We start from the raw sequence: 21,139 nt of genomic DNA on the forward strand, positions 1-21,139 counted from the left end.
GAGTAGTGAAGTCACTTGCCCAGGGTCATACAGCAGACAAGTGGCAGAATTGGGACCTCCCCCTTCAAACTGCAAACTCTTTGGGCAGGGAATGTGTCTGTTTAGTGTATTGTACTCTCTCAAGCGCTTAGCACAGTGCTCTGCATACAGTAAGCACCCAACACACACTACTGACTGCACAGAACACTGTACCAAGCGCTGGGAAAGATCTATTTTGATATTGACGTCTGTCTACCTGTTTTGTTGTCTGTCTGCCCCCTCGAGACTGTGAGTTTGTTGTTGGGTAGGGATTGTCTCCATCTGTTGCCGAACTGTACTTTCCAAGCGCTTAGTCCAGTGTTCTGCACACAGTAAGCGCTCAATACACACTACTGGCAGCAGTGTGGGAAAGATCTATTTTGATGATATCGACACCTGTCTACTTATTGTGTTGTCTACAGTCTTCCCCCTTCTAGACTGTGAGGCGGTTGTTGGGTAGGGACCGCCTCTATACACAGTAAGCGCTCAATAAATGACTGAGTGAATGGTTGGACAGGGCCCCTGGCCGGGCAGGGGGTCATGACCTAAAAACCTGGGGGGAAAGTCAGGAAGGGCCTTGGCAAGGCCCAGCACCCAAACCACAGGCCTTTGCGCGGGGACCTACCTGACAAATACTCCGCCTCAAACCGCCGCCGGGTCTCACTGACTAACCTGGCTCTCTCCTGCGGCGAAACCTGAGGAAGACATAATGATAATAATTAGTAATAACGATGATAATGGCATCCGTGAGGCGCTTACTATGCGCCAGGCACTAGGTCCCTCCCGCTGCCCCCGGCCAGACCCTCCCGGGGACGACGGAGGGAAAAGGGCCCGTGAGGGAGGCGGGGCGAGGCGGGGAGAACCCGGGCGACCGGGGACGACCGCGGGCGGCACGGCAGGGCCACTCACATCGGCCATGTTGGCCTCGCCTCAGGGGCCGCGCCGGGCTGAGGAGAAGGGAGGAGGAGTTGGAGGGTCACGTGCCCCACGTGCGAGGCCCCAGCGGCCCCGCCCAGAACCCGCCCCCCCCCCCACGGCTCCGTCCAATCACAGGCCGGGACGCCGAGATTTCCCTCTCCTGATTGGCCTAAAATGGTCACGCGGCCCCTCTTCTCCCCCCCGCCCTCCCTCGCGCACGGGGGGAGCCTCGGCGTTCGGTTCCCGGCGTGCTTCGCGGCGCGGGCCGTTTGGATGGGCCTCCTTGTCTGAGGGAGGCGGCCCGGCCATCTTGCGGGCCTCACGGAGCCCGTGTCGGCGCCACGCTTCGCAGAGGAGTCTGGTGGAAGGGGAGCCGGCCCAGGAGGCCAAGGTAAATGTGAGGAACCTAATGGTTCCACCCTTTGCCCTCCCTTCCTTTCCCTTCTCCTGTCCCCTTCTTCCATTCATTCATTCAGTCAGTTGTCTTTATTGAGCGCTCACTGTGTGCAGAGCCCTGGACTAAGCGCTTGGTGCTAAAACCCGCGCTTAGGTTCAAATCCCGGCTCCGCGAATTGTCAGCTGGGTGACTTCACTTTTCTGGGCCTCAGTTCCCTCATCTGGAAAATGGGGATTAAGACTGTGAGCCCCCCCCACCCCCGTGGGACAACTTGAACACCTTGTATCCTCCCTAGCGCTTAGAACAGTGCTTTGTACATGGCAAGCGCTTAATAAATGTCGTCATCATTATTAAAAGCGAACATGGGCCTGGCTTTTCCCAATATTTGGGGGCGGCTACTCAAGCTAATAGTGGGATTTGTTAGGCCTTTAACTCGTGCCAAGCCCTGTACTAAGCGCTGGAGGAGAGTCAGTATAATCAGAACGAATGCAGGCGCTGCCCTACATGGCCATGGGTTCTAATCCTGCTCCGCCGCTTGTCTGCCGTGTGGCCTTGGGCAAGTCATTTCTCTGGGCCTCAGTTCCCTCCTCTGCAAAATGGGCAGCCCCAGGTGGGACAGGGACCGTGCCTGATCCGATCTGCTGGTATCCACCCCAGCGCTTACTACAGTGCCTAACCGTTTAATAGTAATAATGGCATTTTAACCATAATAATAATGATGGTATTTGTTAAGCTCTTACTATGTGTCAAGCACCGTTCTAAGCGCTGGGGTCGATATAAGGTAATCAGGTTGTCCCACGTGGGGTTTATAGTCTCGATCCCCATTTTACAGATGAGGTAACTCAGGCACAGAGAAGTTAAGTGACTTACCGAAGGTCACACAGTTGACGGAGAAGGGATTAGAACCCACGACCTCTGACTCCCAAGCCCTGGCTCTTGCTGCTAGGCCTCCAATACTCAAAATACCAAGGTGACGAACCCAGAGAGGGATAAAAAAAAAAGTATCAGGTACAGGGAGTAACAGAGAGGAGACTGAGGGGGAGGGTGCAAAGGAAATTGAGAATGAGAGGAAGGTTGAAGAGGGGACGTGAGAAACCCTGAACCCACCTTCATTCCCACCCTCAGCCCCACAGCACTTAAGTACATGGCTGTAACGTTTGTCTCCTCTAGACTAAGCTACTTGTGGGCAGGGAATGGTGTCTAACAAATACCACAATTGTTATTATCGTTATTATTACGGCTGCAACAGTGTCTAGACTCTTGGACATGGTGTCCTGTTATTTTCCGTATCTTTATGTAGCTGTCCTGGTTGACTGCTGTTGTAGAAAAGCAATTTCACTTTAGGGCTTGAAGCAGAAAATTCAAGCATTATAAGGACTTTTTTGTCATCTGCTGTTGACCGATTGTGGAAACTAATCATTACTTTGGGAAAGAAAGAATGGCATCACCTACAATATTTGGATTTCCAGATGATATAGTGAAAAAGCATATGTTAGGCTGCATTCTGATTGAGTTTAGGTAATGAAATGATTTTTCTCAGATGTAATTTGTCTTCCATTTGCACATAGTTTAGACCACATTTCAGGTTAATTCTTTTATATATTAAATTGAAATATTGGCTTCTGTAGAGGTTAATGATGCTTTTAAAAATTTACTCTGATGAAATATTTTGAAATTAAGTTTTAGTTCCCTTAATCCTAATTATATAAGACTGAAATATTCAGTGCTTTGTAGAGTATTTCAATTAAATTTTCTAATTTTTCAATTGTCATGCAATGTCTGGTCTTCTAAGTCATGTTTGTTTCAGCTGAATTTTAGTAATTCACCAGGAAGTATGCATTTTTATGAGCTATGGTTTTTAGTATATTAGGTTAGAACTCATTTACATGAACTTTTTAAATTGTATTTAAGCACTTACTATGTGCCAGGCACTGAACTAAGCTCTGGGGTAATTATATGTTAATCAGATTGGACATGGTCCATTTTCCAAACGGGGCTTAGTATTAATCCCTCTTTTTACAGAAGGGGTATCTGAAGCACAGAAAAGTTATGTCACTTGTCCAAGGTCACATAGACAAGTTCCAGGGCTGGGATTAGAACCCAGGTCCTTCTAATTCTCAGGTTAGTGCTCTATCCACTAGACCATGTTGCTTCTCCTGCTGGACTTAGAACTCTTGATACCTTGGCAAAGTTACTCCTGCTTTACCCCTTTATTTTCTCTTTGGTGGTTAATCATGCCAGGGAATATGCAGAAGGCAATGTGGAGTTCAGACAGGTTGGGGGGGAGGTGGGTCGGGGGGGGGGGGGGGGGGGGGGGGAATCACCCTGGACACCTGTCAGTCCATCTGAGGCAGAGAGGCATCAGAGTAGTAAGAAACATGGAGATGCAGGGGAATCTGTACTCATCCTCAGTACTGTAAAAAAAAATATATATATAGATGTAGTTAAATATTTCTGCAATTAATATATTTTCATTAACGTAGCATGGCCTAGTAGATAGTGCACAGGGTTGGGAGTTGGAAGGAACTGGCTTCTCATCCCAGCTCTGCCGTCTGCTGTGTGACCTTGTTGAAGTCACTTAATTTCTCTGTGCCTGTTACCTCATCTGTAAAATGGAAATTGACTGAGCTCCATGCCTGGCAAAGGACTCTGTCCAACCTGACAACCTTGTATCATCATCATCATCATCATCAATCGTATTTATTGAGCGCTTACTGTGTGCAGAGCACTGTACTAAGCACTTGGGAAGTACAAGTTGGTAACATATAGAGACAGTCCCTACCCAGCAGTGGGCTCACAGTCTAAAAGGGGGAGACAGAGAACAAAACCAAACATACTAACAAAATAAAATAAATAGGATAGATATGTACAAGTAAAATAAATAAATAAATAGAGTAATAAATATGTACAAACATATATACATATATACAGGTGCTGTGGGGAAGGGAAGGAGGTAAGATGGGGGGGATGGAGAGGGGGACGAGGGGGACAATGCCTGGCATCTAGTACCATTTGAAAAAACAAACAGAAGTCAGCCCTCTTTGTCCAAGTGGAGGAGATTTGACTTTCTCAACTCATGTCGATACAGTATGTTGATGTTTTATCATTTTATAAAAATACATCTTGAAAATTTGACCCATTTTTAATCTGTAAGTGTTGGTTTACTCTGACTTAAAGTTTATTTACTGTGCCTTTTTAGTCTGCATTCATTCTCTCTTGGATTCTTAAATGCAAATTTTAAACCTTTATTTTTAAAGGCAAGAAGAGACCAGTCACTGTTCAGTTTACCTCTGGAAAATCAACCGATATGAAGACCTGATGTGGTGGAATTAACAGAGAGAGAAAGAGAGCAATGTCATCTGAAGAGCAGGAAAAATTCTTGTCTTACAATGGGGAAGTCCTTGTTTTTCAGCTGTCTAGAAGAAAATTGTCAGAGGAGAGGCCTGCAAAAATATCAAGACTCCACGTCCGAAAAATGGCATTTGACAGAGGCACAAGAACATTTATTCAGCAGGCCACTGGAATATTCAGCCTTCACGGGGAGCATTTCAGTGTTGAAATGGTTTGCTGCAGCTGCACAGTCGACTCCCGGACAGGAATTAATCTCCCTTGCATTTTGATGAGAAAGAAGAAAAAACCCAGCATGTTCAAATATTTTTTATTGCTCCTTCACAGCTCCAATAAGTTTGAGCAGCGGCTGGCTTTTGAATTGGACTATGAGCTGCAAGATGACGTAAAGCTGCTTGCTGGCCCGTCTGTCTTGTGGAGGCATTCCAGTGCCGTTTTTTACATCTCCTCCCAAACTGCCACCATAGTTAGTGCTCCTGTTCTATTTTCATCGATTGAGTGGGCAGGAGATATTGAAAATCTAGGTACTGTTATATTGGGAGTAAGAGAAGCTCATCTGCCCATGGAAGAAATCAGCCAGGTGGCTTCAGAATCAGATGCGGCCATTTGGGGAACTGAATTCTTTGTGTACTCAATTGAGAGAAAAGAAACGTTGACTGGTGCATGTTTCTTGCCCCACGCCTATGGCAGTGTGGTGACTTGTGTGCATGTGTGTGCCATTGAGGTATTGGACAAGCAATTCAGAACATCTGTGGTTGCTGTCACTTCCAAGAATCAGTTAATTTGGTTCCAAGATGGTCTCCCAAAAAATATTTGCCAGCTTCCATATGAAAATCCCCATGAAGTACAGGTTATGGCTTCAGTTGGAGGGGACTTCTTCATTGTCTTCTTTGAATCCAGTAATGTTTGTGCAATTTGGAAAAATGACTTTCAGGTATTTATCAATATTCTTGTTATCAACAGTCCTTATTGGGTGGTTAGTGAGCCGAACTGTATCCCTGGGGAAACATACAGAGGAACCATAACGTAGTCAAGGAGTTTTCACTATAAAGGGGAAGGTGCACTAATTAAAAGAATATATGAAGACATATGAGTAGAGAGATCAACGATAAGCAAATTTCTACTTAAGGACAATCAAGAGTATAATAATAATAATAATATTGATGGCATTAAGTGCTTACTATATGCTAAGCACTGTTCTAAGTGCTGGGGAGGTTACAAGGTGATCAGGTTGTCCCACGGGGTGGGGGGGCTGTGCTCACAGTCTTCATCCCCATTTTACAAATGAGGTCACTGAGGCACAGAGAACTTAGGTGACCAAAGTCACACAGCTGACAATTGGTGGAGCTGGGATTTGAACCCATGACCTCTGACTCCAAAGCCCAGGCTCTTTCCGCCGAGCCATCCTGCTTCTCTATCAAGGTGCTGGTGCAATGGCATGACTAGTAAAATGGAGATTAATCAGGGAATACCTCATGGAAGAGGAAGCTTGTAGGAAGTTGTTTGGAGGAAAAAGAGGTCAGGATCTGGTTAAGTTGAGTGGAGGCAACAGTTCAGGTTTGGGTTGGAGGCAGGATCGTTGAATGTGAGGGGCATTTGAGGGATTTGCCTGGAGCAGAGCACATTCTGGTCTGTCCGGGCATAAGGCAGCAGCCAGGTATGAGGAAGCAGTTGCTGTTAGCTTGAAACCGATGGTGAACAATTTGTTTTAGTGAGGGACATCCAGTAGCCATTAAAGGGAGGGGAGTGATATGTGTCTATCAGTTTACATTTAGCTGAAAGATGATTCAGCTAAACGTAAGATGGATTGGAGAGAAGCTAAGAATAGAGAGACTAAATAGATTGGGATTTATTGCCTTTGACCTAAATTATGGTTGTACACATTGAAAGGATAGCATGGGTCTCTGATGTTACTAACAGATGTTCAAAACATTTTCATTCATTCAATTGTATTTATTGAGCGCTTACTGTGTGCAGAGCACTGTATAAGTGCATGGAAAGTACAATTCGGCACCATATAGAGACAGCCCGTACCCAACAATGGGCTCACAGTCTAGAAGGGGTAGACAGACCGCAAAACAGAACAAGTAGATAGGTGTCAATGCCATCAAAAAAATAGAATTACAGATATATACACATCATTAATAAAATAGAGTAATAAATATGTACAAATATACAGAAGTGCTGTGGGGAGGGGAAGGCGGTAGGGCAGAGGGAGGGAGTTGGGGTGATGGGGAGGAGAGGGTGAGGGAGGGTGGCTCAGTCTGGGAAGGCCTTGAGAGGTGAAAGAGAAGTCAGGGCTGGCCCTGAGGTTGCAAGCTCATGGATCAGGGAGGATGTTCAAACAGTAGTGTTTATGGATCACCTTTGTGCAGAGCATTGTATTTACTGAGGATCTAGAATCTCTCAGGAAAAATATTCCTTGCATTTTCAAGAATCAGCAAGTTTTCCTGGTGGATGTCTATGTGAACTGTCAGCATCTGGGTAGCGTTAACCTCTGCCTTTCATACTAAAATGTTTTCTATTATCTGTTACTGAAAGCTTCATGATCTCATTAATATCCCTAATTGTATAAAAGCTAAAGCTAGTTTTTTAAAATGGTTTACCTTAGAACAGTGCTTGGCACATAGTAAGTGCTTAACAAATACCATCATTATTATTATCATAATTATTATTATTCTCACGGGAAAATCATTTGAAATGCTACCTTAAATTTTGTTTGACTAGAGAGATTATTTTCCCTGAAGATGTTTCTTCTCAACATTTTAGATATTCCAATTTTATTCTTGCCACTTAAAAAATTGTCATAGAGGTTTGACTTCTTCCCAACCCATTTCCTTTCATTTTATTGGACACTGGAGGCTTATTTCCCAGAATTTACCTATTTGCAAAATTAATTTTCAGAATTCCTATTTTTAAAGCTTCTTAACCTCTACTTTCCCTTGCAAAAGCCACTAATGCAGTTTTTGCAGTCATTGTGTACCTGCTAATATATGACCTCTTTTTCTGGGTGTGTGTTTTTTAGGCCCTGTTCATTATAACACCATATGGTCTAATTGAGTTTGCAGGCAAGAATAAAATAAAAATGCTTAACCTCACTTTCTCCTCCCAGTCTTATCTTTACCACCTTTTTTAACCCTCTTTTCCTTCTCTTAGGTTACTTCCAGGTGGCAGAACGTTAAGTCAGTTCTGGTAGATGACTTTACTGGAAGTGGAACTGAGCAAATACTGTTGATTTTTGAGGATGCATTCAACCCAGATAGTCTGACTACATTCAGAATAACCAATCTCAGTGACATTAACTACTCAGTAAGTTCTGTTTAACTACACTTATATAGTCCATAAAGAAACCTTGTGAAGTTTGACCATATATATCCTGCTTGCTGGGCTTAAAAAATATTTGAAATTGAGTATTCAAGATACAAACCATATGAACTTATTAAATATGTAGCTCCCCTCCATCTGATACTATAAGTTTTTCTTCACGAAATCCAAATTCTGAGTGCTGATTGTGATCCAAATAGCAATGAAGAAGGTTAATGTTCATCAGATTTTTTGCATGAAATGTTTTGTTACATTTAAAAGTTCTTTCTAGTCAGTGTGGCCTAATGAAAAGAGCACGGGCCTGGGAGTGAACCTGGGTTCTATTCCCAGTTGTGCCACTCACCTTCTGGGTGACCTCAGGCAAGTCACTTAAATTATCAGCACTTCCGTTTTCCCATCTGTAAAATGGGATTTAATTACCTCTTCTTCCTCCCACTTAAACTGTGATCCCCATATGAGATGGAACTGTCTAACCTGATTGTCTTTACCTAGCAAGTGCTTAACAAATACTACAATTGCTACTAGTATTATTGCCATTTCTGTCGTACCTAAGAAATGAGCTTGACTGTTTTAAGCTTGACAACAGTTGTCTATTTAGTAAAATTTAAGAGTTGTTTGAGTAATGTTGCTGCATAGATCCAAGTCTGGACTCATCGCAGTGCCCATTTCCTGGTTTCCAAAAGAGAGTCAAAAGTTTGGGACATGAACCTTGCTTAAAGTAGTCTGTACAACAACACCCTTCATTTGCTTCTTGATCTTCGTTGGATAAAATTTTATTTGTCCTATGTGGTATTTTTAATTTCTTGCCATAAACCTCTTCATAATTGTGGGTCAAAAGTCTGTGCCCCATTTTCAGGAACCTTAGGCAAGTCATAACTTCCCTGTGCCTAAGTTACCTCATCTGTAAAATGGAGATTGGTAGCCCCATGGTGGACGAGGACTGTGACCTATCTGATAAGCCTATTTATACCCCAACTGTGCCTGGCACATAATTGCTTAATGAATGCCGTTTTTTAAAAGGAATAAGGCTAAATGTGTGTTCTTTTATTTAGAGTGATAGTTTTGAGCGTGAAGAAGATGCTTCGCCTGAAGATCAACTACAGGAGAATCGTTCCTTTATGATTCAGGCTCTTGAAACAAGATTGCAAGTAAGTATAAAATTGTGCTACTTTTATGTTTACAAAGATTTCTACTGGACAAACTACATTGAAAACTAGATATTGGGATTTAAGACATGGAAGAAATATTCGAAAATTTAGAAGTTATAAATATTTAAGAAATATTATAAAAGTTATTCAGTGAGGAAATTAAGTAAATGACTGAATTTTGAATATCCCAGTTTTCTGGTTATGCATTTTAAGGAATCCTGGCATCAACTTTTCCTAGAATTGTGATTCTTTTGGGATTTACTATCGCTATATAATAAACCCTGCCTTCAGCCAAGTGAATCCGTGAATTCTTTCAAGACAATAGAGTATTTCATTCATTCAATCATATTAATTGAGCGCTTACTGTGTGCAGAGCACTGTATTAAGCTCTTGGAAAGTACAATTCAGCAACAGAGACAATTTCTGCCCACAGTGGGCTCGCTCACAGTCTAGAAGAAGGGTGACAGGCATCAAAACAAGTATACAGGCATCAATAGCAGAGAATTCTGGACACACACACACACACACACACACACACACACACACACACACACACACACACATTAAAACAAGCATTATCAGGCATTAATATAAATAGAATTATAGATATGTACCTACATACACAAGTGCTGTAGGGAGTAGGGGGTAGAGCAAAGGAAGCAGGTCAGGGCGATGGGAGGGGGGAGCTGAGGAAAAGGGGAACTTAGTCTGGGAAGGCCTCCTGGAGGTGGTGAGCCTTCAGTAGGGCATGGAAGTGGGGAAAGTGTGATTGACGGATGTGAGGAGGGAGGGTGTTCTAGGCCAGAGGTCAACCGTGGGACAGGCGAGAACGTGGCACAGCGAGAAGGTTAGCAGCACCAGAGGAGCTGAATATGCCGGCTGGGATGTAGAAGGAGACAAGAGAGGTGAGGTAGGAGGGGACAAGGTGATGGAGGGGTTTGAAGCTTCTAGTAAGGAGCTTATTCTTGATATGGAGGTTGATAGTTAACAGTTGGAGATTTTTGAGGAGCGGGGTGATATGCCCAGAACATTTCTGTAGAAAGATAATCCGGGCAGCAGAGTGAAGTATAGACTGAAGTGGGGAGAGGCAGGAAGTTGGGAGACAAGAAAGGATGCTGATGCAGTAATCCAGTTGGGATAGAATGAGTGATTCTACTAATGTGGTATTTAAGACATCCTATTTGGATTGTTCTTACTGGTAAGATTGTTATTTTCATAATAGAAATGAATTTCATATCCAAAATAAGCAAAAAAACTTGATCTTGTACTAATGAAAATTACTTTTTTATTCAAATCCCATCTTAAACCAAACAAGTTGCAAGCTTCATATTAATGTCAATATTCAGGCTAAAGGTCATCCTGTATTACTACTTATTATTGAATTTATGCTCATCTTATAACACTTTTCATTCATCCTATTGTTCCCTACAGTGCTCTGGTGAGAGGGATAAATTACTGCAATATTCTCATTTAATCAGTCAATCTGTCAGTGAGCTAGGCACTGTAGTAAGCTCTTGTGAAAGTACAAAAGTAACAAGGTGCATGTTCCCTGTCTTCAGGAGCTTACAGTTTAAGGGGGGAGACAAATTATTACAGATAGTAAAAGTCAAGGGAAGAACAAGGATTAAAGAGGAAACAGTAAAAGCACCTTAGGATAAAACAGCTATACATAAATAAAGGTAAAGTTAAAATGAAATGTACATAGATACATAAGTTTGCATTACAAAAACTGAGAGAAGAGAGAGTTACAGGCTAGGCCAAGACCATTACATAAATAATTGAAGCTACAGATAAATTGAAATGTACTTATGCATATAAGTTTGTACTGCAGAAACTGAGAGGAGAGGGTTTCAGGCTGGGTCAAGGCCATTTAGGAAGTTATGAATAAGAAATTAATCGGTCAACTAGGAAGAGGCTCCTGTAAAGTTGCCCCTCTTATAGTATTTTCTGTTGGTATCCCATTATTATGTATAGTGATTGTTTCCCTGTTAAAAATAAAATTACAAATATCCAAAATTGTCAACTGTGGAGCAACTTTGGTAGTGGTAATTTCCATGCATAGAAGAGAAATCAGTCATCACCTTGATGAAGCTATTTCACTCTGCTAGTGTCTGGGAAGGAGGACTTTTACTTCCAGCCCATTGTTCTTGACACAGGGTGGTGAGGGGGAATGTCTTCATGAAGCTTTTTAGATCTCTGCTTTGGACTAAGTCCTGTTCTTAGTTTGCTTTGAAATGTTCATGGTGATAAGAAGAGTTTTTATGCAGTTGATTCTTATCTCACAGGTTGGTTTGGCTGGTATTCAAGAATTGAAACAGCATCTTCACCTCAAGGAGAAAATCATTACAAAGTCTTGCAGAGCTTTAGTAGACCTTGCCCGGGGGAAGGAATATACTCTTGGAAGTGCAGAGGAGGTATGGCAGTTTTTCTATTTTATCTAGAAAACTAAGAGCCATGTGATAGAGTGTTCCTATTTTTTATTTTGCTAAAAAAAAATTAAAACCTGCAGCTTCTGGTGCGTCTGCAGTCAGGTGACTTCAGGACCGAGTGGTTCTCAAACTTTTATTGCCCTTCATCTCCCCATCAATATCTATATTAATGTGCACATATGTGGTGGATAGAGCATAGGTCTGGGAGTCAGAAGGTCATGAGTTCTAATCCTAGCTCCACAGCTTGTCTACTGTGTGACCTTGGACAAGTCGCTTCACTTCTCTGTACCTCAGCTACCTCATCTGTAAAATGGGGATAGGGACTGTGCCCAACCTGATTTTTCTTGGATTCCCCCCCAGGGCTTAGAATAGTGCCTGGCACATGGAAAGCGCTTAACAACATAATTATTACAAGCATGGCTATGCACACACGCACATGCTCACCTTGCATTCACTCATTCATTCGTATTTATTTAGAGCTTACTGTCTGCAGATCACTCTACTAAGCGCATAGGAAAGTACAGTAGAACAATAAAGAATGAAAATCCCTGCCTACAAAGAGTTCACAGAGTAGAGAGCATCATGCTCCCATTCAGCATCAAAGCAGATTTTTTTCAGTGCTGGTCCGGGGGTGTTCAATGAGAAGGTGGAAGAGGCGGAGTCATATTGGTCATTGGCCACCACAGTAGAATTTTTCAAGGCTATTTGTACCACCCTAGTCAAAACTCTCAAGCGTCACATTGAGAATTAATAATCATAATAATAATGGCATTTATTAAGCGCTTACTATGCGCAAAGTACTGTTCTAAGTGCTGGGGAGGTTACAAGGTGATCAGGTTGTCCCATAGGGGACTCACAGTCTTCATCCCCATTTTACAGATGAGGTAACTGAGGCACAGAGAAGTTAGGTGACTTGCCCAAAGTCACACAGCTGACAATTGACAGAGCTGGGATTCGAACCCATGAACTCTTACTCCAAAGCCCGTGCTCTTTCTACTGAGCCACGCTGCTTCCCCAGTTACTGTCCTGAACTTACTAAGGATCGACATTCTTTAATTAATCATCTTTATTCAGGGGAAAAAGTGTTTGGGGAAACATCAATTGAAATGTGAAGAATCATGAATTTGGATATGCACCTCTCTTGTACAGAGAAAATGTTTGCTATTCTCTAGGGAGAGTACAACAGAGTTAATAGGCATAATCCTGACCCTTAAGGAGTTTACCATCTAACGGGGAGACACACTGAAATAAATGTTACATGGAAATTCCCATTCCAGGGGATAGTAAGCACCCTTATAACTCCAACAGGTTAAATACAAAAAAATTGAATCGGAAATATAGAAATATTTCGTACCTCTTCTCAGAACTAAGTATATTTGCAGCTTCTCCTACTGGCCTCTGTATTGTGGACGCACAGTTGCTGCTTGCCACTCAGAAGTTTTCCTCTTGAACACAGATTCTCAGCAGAACCTGACCAAAAGGAATTTGAAAAGAAATAGAATTTGTTAGGCTTCTTGGGTTCAAGGACTGTTTTGCAAAGTTATAACAAGAATCTTTTAACATTTCATGATTACTTCTGGGATGCTAAATTGATGTTTTTCTCTAAGGAAGGTCTTGTTTCTCTGTGGGAAGATTCCGAGCAGCCTCCCCATCCCACTGAAAAGCCAAGTGACACATCTCCAGATTCAGAACATCTAGTAGAGAAGCTGTGGCATCGTGTGCTGGATGACCACTTGGTTGTTGGACTAAAATTAAAGTATTCACCTATCTTGTAAGTAAAGGAAAAATGTTGTTTGTTGTTAAAAGTTGAATTATTTATGAATGCATACCTTAAAGTACTCTGGCATGTGGATTTATGACCCATGGTCAGTGCTGCCAGTGAAGGTACCACCAAGAAGGTCTTTTAGATGAAGCGTTGACTATTGAACACTCTGACAAATATTGCAACATCTGCCTCAGGATAGTGACTAAATTTGTCCCTTTGCTCTCAATTTTAGCAATTGATTCTAATGGTCTATAACCATTAGACATTAACCATTTCTATAACCCCTACTGCCAATAGTCATTTATTCAGTAGGTGAGTGTCCAGGCATTGTGCTGCTGTCTAGCTTTTTGTCATTTCAATGCTCCTTCCCCACCAGAACGAAGAAAGAGTCAGAGAGGAAGTGATGATGCTCAAATGATTAACTTTGCTTTTCAGGAGTTTCCATCTTCTCATCTATACTAGCAATAGTTAAAAGCAGGGTGAGGTTTCAGGTTGTGTAGATTTCAGTAATCCATGCTATTCCTGTGCCCCTATTCCCTGGATAATTTATGTATTTGTTTTACCTCAACAATCCTTTATTTCTCTGGGTTCCTTTTGGTTCTATATTCGGATTGGGATCAAGGAGAGCATGTAGATTTGGGGGTTGGGTGATTTTACTTTTCAGAAGGGCTTAGCTTTATTAGACAAATATTCTTAAAACCGCATGCAAAGGCACTCAACATAAGCTTGCTTGGCCTGGTGTTTTATAAATTGTCACTCCCTGTAAAACCCCCTTATCCACATAAATGCCTCGAGATGTAGCAACTCAGTCCGAGTCTTTCCTTTAGCCAATTAGTGAGAATTGTGCAGGAACACTTGGCACCTCTCATCAAGAAAAGAGAAATGTCTGTCTTTAACTTGATGAGAATGCCCTTCTCACTTTTCATTTCCCATAGACCATTTCTTCAAGAGCAGTGTTTTTCCAACTGTTGGCTGGATTGCCAGAGGCCCAGACCCCAGCCTGTAGGGCCGTCCCCATGGATTTCCACTCTGGAAGGAGTATTCCTTTCTTTGAGTGTCCACACTCAGTCTGGGGCTATTAGTGCAGTTCTAATAGAGACAGCTGAGTTCTAATTCTGGCTCCACCAATTGCTCGCCATGTGATCTTAACTTCGGTGCCTGTTTTTCTCTTCAGTAAAAATGGAGATTAGATACATTGTATCTCAGCCCTTAGACTTTGAGTCCATTGTGTCCAATCTGCTTATGTTGTATCTACCCCAGTGCTTGGTACAATGCAAGGCCCTGTTCTAAGAAACAATATTCTCCCAATCAGTTGTTATTGAAGGGGTTCACCATGTCTACATCTCTTTTTCTGAATCTCTTTGTATTGCAAATCTTCGAGAACCAGCATTTTCCTCAGTCATGTTTCGATCAGATTATTCACCCCTAAAGATTTTGATTATAAGTGTTTATGATAGAGAGGAAGAAAATGAGGAAGGACAGAGGGGAAAAATCCCTGCATAGTTTTGTCACTAAATGTAAATGGAGGCAAACATTACATGGTTTCGTTACATATTCTGTCACTATTTGAGGCAGAAAACTAAGCAGAATCAACCGGTGGTCTGACCAGAAATGGTGTTGATTATGTTCGGATGTCCTCGCTGTAGTATCAAACAGCACCTTTCAACCCCAGTTAATTATATTTTATTAAATAACTTAGCTGAGAGCTGCAATTTTATTCGCTATAGAGGCTTTCAAGCTATGTAATTTTCAGCTGGCAGAGACATACCTTTGGTTTTCAAACTCTTCATTATTCCTTTGTTTTCCATAGTTGCTTTACATCCAAAATAGTCATCTCCATTCAGTATATACGATTTGCCTTTGCAATAAAAACATTTCCAACTCGAAGTGTGTAGAATATTTTTTTAGTATGTTTTTGTTGAGGAGCATAGATGCTACTTTTCCCCATATTTCTAAAGTGATGTTTTATAGTTAGCTAGCAGAAAATGGAAGCGGTAGTGTTGATGCTCCTAAAAATCAGCTCTCTGATTGTAAGTGAACTGACTTTCTTGCCTTTTGGGGCTTTCCTTGGGCTGTAGTCTCCTGGGCTCTCATCTGACAGAAACAACAGTTTTCAGGGAATTGGACCCCTCCTTGTCAGCCTCTATTAAAATTTACTGGGCCTTCCCCCCGCCTTTGTCACAATAGTTTTGTTTGTTTGTTTGTTTTCAGCAACAAAACATTCTTTGATGTCCAGTCTAATTATTGTGTGCCTATCCCAGCATTCAGCCCAGTGCTAGGCACATTAGCTCCTAACTAAAAATTTTAAAATAGTATGTGCCATATTCAATTGAATGATGATGACTCCCCTTTTGTTTATAGGCAAACAAATCTTGAAAGCATGAGATCATCTAACTTTCTGTCTTCTGAGACTAACTGTAAAGTGACATGGGTCAGTGACAGCTGATGATCATTGGGCTAGGCAGGGGGCCGAAGAGAGCCTATGCTACAGAAGTTTTGTTGGTAGAGAGATACGAAGTCAAGTTGAGAGACTTGACTTTGGGGAACTCAAGTCTGGAGGAAAGTGGGGCAGGGACACCCCATGCCTGGTTAAACCGTGGAAACCTCAGGGCTCCTGCACAGGAGTTTTTTCTGCATGAATTTAATGGAAGTTGAAGCAGTGTGGCCTGGTGGAAAGAGCATTAGCCTGGGAGTCAGAGAACCTGGGTTCTAATCCTGGCTCCACCACTTGCCTATTGTCTGCCTTGGGGCAAATCACTTAGCTTCTTGGTGACTCAGTTTCCTCACCTGTAAAATGGAGGTTCAATACCTATTTTTCCTGCTATTTAGACTGAGCCCCATGTAGCCCCATGTTTGGCACATGAAGAGCACTTAAATACTTCTTTTAGATGAAAAACAATGATCAAGTTAGGTTGATGTTGGTGAGCACATGATTTATGAATATCTTCATAACTGAGAGCTTAAGTATGAAATTATGTTTGAATCATATTCATGGAAATCATAGTATTAAAGCTAGTAAACTAAAAGATTCAGAGTGAATCCACTAATTTAAAGTTTACTTTAACACTAATAATCCAATGAAGTTTTACTGGCTAATAGCAGATATTTTTCCCCAACAAGATCGTAGTTTATTTTCTCTCTTTATTCACTTTCTCTCTGTACATTCTCTTTTATATTTAGATTTTCTTAAGGATCAAAGGGGCAATCATAAACATCATCAGAGATGTATTTCTTCATATTTTGCAACCTTATATTCTGAAGTGTTTATGTGTAGTTTTCCTTTGAGAGATTTCTTTCTAAAGTAATGTTGGTGCCAGTTCATGAAACTCAGGGATGCGCAATGATTGGGGGGGTATCTTTCAAAACTGAAAGCCTCTTATTAAGTTGTGGCTTAGGGAATGAGACCAAGGGATTTGGAATTGGGAGATAGAAATTCTAGACCCAGCCCTGTAACTGACCTGTGTCAATCTGGGGCAAGTCGTTTCACCACTCTGTAAATTGTGAGCCCCATGATGGACAGAGACCTGTGCCAGATCTGATTACCTTGTTTCTCTCCCAGTACTTAACCCATAGTAAGCACTTACTAAAAAATCATTAAAAACATAAATATCAGTACCTATCTTTGCAAAACTCAAATTCTCTTTATTTTATGATTTCAAAAAGAATGAGCTTAGACCTTAATTGTTTTTCTTGGGTTTTTGCAGATCTCTGACTGACATCACTTTATCTCTGCTAATGGATCAACCTTGTTGTTTGAACTCTCCACTTATCGAGTGTCAGAATAAAGTGATAAAGCTGAAAACGGATTCTTTCTCAGCGACATCATTTTCTGTTAGGCCAGCAGAACCTGAAGCTAAAAGGATAAAGCTGGCCCATCCCGAAAAAGAAGGGGACAATAATTTCAGTGAACAGCAGCTGGAAACAGACTGTATACAAATGTACACTGCTGTTACCTCTCTTTCACCTCTTTTGGTATTACACAATTTTTGTTGTGTTGTGCTGCTTCATGCCCAAAGAAGAGAGAATGAAGAGACCACTGGAAAACACCAGGAAATTGCTATACCTTGTGGGAGACTCTGTATAAATCTGGATGACCTTTCCGGGGGAAAATATTCCATAAAACTTTCAAGGCAAAATAGTTTTACAGGTAATTATGAAAAAATCTTGACTCATAGGAGCGTAACTTCATATGTGCTTTTATCTTTTCCACCCTAATTTAAATATTCCCATTTTATCTTCAAACCTTTTTTTTTTTCTGCAGGATTTGTAGAGGATCTTTTTGCCACTCTTGCTATATTTCACAAATTTTGTTTTCAAATATCATCACCTGATTATAAACTGACATCCGTGGCTCCCTGGCTTATTGAAGACCTGGAATGTGAAGTAATTGAGGAATTTCCTGGCCACCTGCTCTGTAAAAAGCCTGGCAGTGTGCAAGGGAGCCTTTTCAACTGGAGCCAAAAGATGCCATTTGAGGGCATTCTAGAAGTCTTCTGCAGGTAGTACACATAATAGTGATGATAATGATGACATTTATTAAGCACTTACTATGTGCAAAGCACTGTTCTAAGCGCTGGGGAGGTTACAAGATGATCAGGTTGTCCCATGGGGGGGGCTCACATTCTTAATCCCCATTTTACAGATGAGGTAACTAAGGCCAAGAGAAGTTAAGTGATTTGCCCAAAGTCACACAGCTGACAATTGGCGGAGCTGGGATTTGAGCCCATGACCTCTGACTCCAAAGCCCATGCACTTTCCACTGAGCCATGCTGCTTCTCTACACACCCCTTGAGTGGGGGAAAAAAAAAACAATATGAAAAATAGTGATTTCGGTACAGATCAACTGGGGCATAAAATGTTAGCTCATCTAACATGTCTTTGGGCTGATTAATAATATGAAAAACCTAAAATCAGGGAGTGTGTGTATTGTGCATCTCCTAAAGATGCTCAAAAAGACTGCTGGCAGAAGGGCCCTTTTGTGAGCGGAATGATCCTTTTAAAGAGGAAAAGAAACTTGTTTCACAGAAAAGCTTACCTTTTAAATCTTTTTGTATATGAAGATAATGTATTTGAAATTGAAATTCATCTTTTACCTCTGGGACTTCTATGTGCAAAACATTTGGAAAGACAAATGTTATGTCATAATGATGTATACCCATTGAACTGGTACCGAATTTCAAGTCTGTCTCTTGAAGGATTGATTGCTTCATTTCCCATGAGACACTGTTTCCTGAGTGGTTTTTAGGTTAGTTATTTCTCAATAGGATATGTAGCAGAATGTGTCTGTTATTGTTCTGGACTAAGAAATCCTTTTATATTTCTGTGCCTATGTTTTGGGGAACTTAAAATTTCATGAACCGATTTTGAGAGCTATAAATATTGGTGTTTTTTAAAAGTTAAGTTCCTGGGATTGTATATTTGGGGAGTCTAAAAGTTTAAGCTAGTTCCCTTTTAGATAGCAGGTCTTGACGTAGCATTTGCTGCTTCTGGGAGGAGGAAAAAGAGATTCAGTTGTCCTTGTTCCGCATTTGTTCATAGTTTGATTTGCTTTCAAAATGGACCTAAATGGTTTGTCACCCATTTTAATTTTGAAAACCAAGGTCAATAATTCTCACTTTCTTAGGAACTTCTGTTTGATTTTTCTAGAGAAAAAGTGAAAACTATTTTGGGCAGGTTAGATGATCTTTCAACTCAAAAAAAGCAAAAATGAATTCAGTGCAACCGGAACAGGCCAAGTTAGTATCAACTGACTGAGTGTTAGTCATCAAGTGTAGTAATTCATACCATTTTGAATCAAGGGAAGGGGCTGCAGTCTGTTCAAATGGTAAAGGGCAAACTGTACAGATGAAATAATTTCCAGGTCCTAAAGAACAGGGAGCTCGTTATGATATCAAATATTATCGCAGTGATCATTGATTCACATTAATTGAAGGCCTTCCGCTCAGCCGCTGGACTGTCTTTGCCTATTAAAATATGTGGAGCTATTTAGGGTATTCTCTGTGCTACCAACAAAGTAAAGAGCCCAGAAGGAGGTGGGAAATGGAAGAATGAGTGTTTTTGTTTGGTAATGTACACAAAGTGTTGCAACTTATTTGCAGTTTTGTCCTTTTTTCTTCATTTCAGAAATCAAACCATTTTGTTCCAGTGCCTTCATGATCTCACCAAGGTTCTCCCTCCAGGCTGTGTGATAAAACAACTAAAGTTTGGGAGCAGGGGCTCCCTTACTGACCACCTGGCACTAGGTTTAGAAAAGGAAATGGTTACCTTCAGGAGTTTGTTTTCATCTGCAGTATCTGAGACTGATCAAAAGTTGGGACTGATGTGTGAGGCTGACCCACAATGCAGCAGTGACACCGTGGCGGCTTCATCACTCCCAGAAGAAGTAGTGCAGCAGTACAGAGACAAACTTCAGAAGGAAAAAGAGCAAAGCATGTTGGGGATGAACCTGACGATCACTGGTGCTCATTACAGAGAAATTACTTGGAAACTAGCTGAGATTCAGCTAAAATCTGACAGAGATGCGCAGAATCTGGACAGTTTATAACCATAATCAAAACGTAAATATCTTTTGAATATTTTAACTCCCAGAATACTATTTATCTTTTATTTTGCTGGGTTTTTAAATTGGTTCCTCTGGTGTCCAAAGATCTAAATATCATGACTTTAAAGCAGTTACAGCTGGCTTACTCTTCTCCCCCCCGCTCCCCGCCGCCTCCCCCACACCAGAATCTAGCACAGTGCTTGGCATATGCCAGCCACTTAGACACAAAGAAATGAAGTGAATTGCCCAGGAACACACAGCAGACAAGTAGTGTACCTGAGATTTGAACCCAAGTCACTTGACTCCCAATCCTGTGCTGTTTCCTAAGCCACGCTGCTGCTTCTCTCTCTCCCTCCCCTTTCCCAACTCCCAACTTTGCATTTCACTCAGTAATAAACAAATGCTAAAACTGTGCTTAAGTCATTGAGCTGGGGGTGGAATCATTTAAGTGAAGTTAAAATCCTGAATTTCCACTGTGCAGATGTAAAATAACAGCAACAAATACTGTGATGTAGGGCTGGAGAAATTAAGTGTGTCACTAGTATGTCAGAGTTGTGTTTTTGCTATCTTGAATAAATTGAATTTTTAGGCACAGATATCCACTAAAGAATAAAGGCATTTCAACCAATAAATTTTAATAACTTATTAGTCATCTTGGTTCATTGTATGCATACTTATCATAACCTGTTCACAAGTAGATTTGTGAAATTGATCAGCTCGTTTTCATTGCCTTTTTTATGTCTTCTTTTATGCTTGCCATAGATGCATCATTTGTTGCACAGAGACATGAGGCACATGAACCTGTTTTAGGGCAGCATCCCTCTCCCTGGCTCACGCAAAGCCTTATTCTGCTCTCCCCAGCTGGAATCGAAGGATTGTTGGAGGACCATGTCAGGATCTTCATTCCCAAGGTAGAGAGCGGGAAAGGGACCTCGGGAAGGGTAATATGTGCAATTTTTCCTTAAGAATTTTGGCCCAAGCTACCTCTTTCATATCTCTCCACGGCAGTGGGCCACGTTATTCCCATCTGGACTTTAGACTATAGAAGTCCCTTTTGGATGGGGATTATACCAGCTCTCTTGTATTTTCCTAAGCGTGGAGTGCAGTGCTCTGCACATAGTAAGTACTCCGTAAATACCACTGGTTGATTGATAACTGGAGGGATGCCCAAGAAGGTTCCCCCTGTAAGAATGTATCATCTTTTGGGGCTGGCTGTGTCTAATTTGGCAAGAGCCCCACAAGGGGGGTCTT

The 21,139-nt window shown here is 41.6% G+C and overlaps 2 protein-coding genes across 4 annotated transcripts in view; one reads left to right on the forward strand and one right to left on the reverse strand.

The window, feature by feature from the left end:
* Positions 1-952, reverse strand: part of MOSPD2 (motile sperm domain containing 2) — a 47,331-nt gene extending 46,379 nt beyond the window's left edge. The window contains exons 1-2 of one of the 3 annotated variants that reach the window (XM_038757114.1): positions 928-952; positions 644-713 (exon numbers count right to left, since the gene is read on the reverse strand). In XM_038757114.1, the coding sequence (XP_038613042.1) occupies positions 644-713; positions 928-936 (79 nt within the window). In that variant the 5' untranslated portion in view covers positions 937-952. The remainder of the gene's footprint in view (positions 1-643; positions 714-927) is intronic. The other 2 variants (XM_038757115.1, XM_038757113.1) reach the window with 2 other exon arrangements.
* A 3,651-nt stretch (positions 953-4,603) lies between these two features.
* Positions 4,604-20,790, forward strand: FANCB (FA complementation group B). The gene is made up of 9 exons (XM_038757338.1): positions 4,604-5,615; positions 7,838-7,990; positions 9,058-9,153; positions 11,439-11,567; positions 13,190-13,353; positions 17,052-17,494; positions 17,609-17,846; positions 19,471-19,904; positions 20,651-20,790. The coding sequence occupies exons 1-8, from the start codon at positions 4,686-4,688 to the stop codon at positions 19,889-19,891; spliced, it is 2,574 nt and encodes an 857-aa protein (XP_038613266.1). The 5' UTR covers positions 4,604-4,685; the 3' UTR covers positions 19,892-19,904; positions 20,651-20,790.
* The last annotated feature ends 349 nt before the right edge of the window (positions 20,791-21,139 follow it).

The sequence above is a fragment of the Tachyglossus aculeatus genome, chromosome 15 (genome assembly GCF_015852505.1).
Source record: "Tachyglossus aculeatus isolate mTacAcu1 chromosome 15, mTacAcu1.pri, whole genome shotgun sequence".
Taxonomy (NCBI): domain Eukaryota; kingdom Metazoa; phylum Chordata; class Mammalia; order Monotremata; family Tachyglossidae; genus Tachyglossus; species Tachyglossus aculeatus.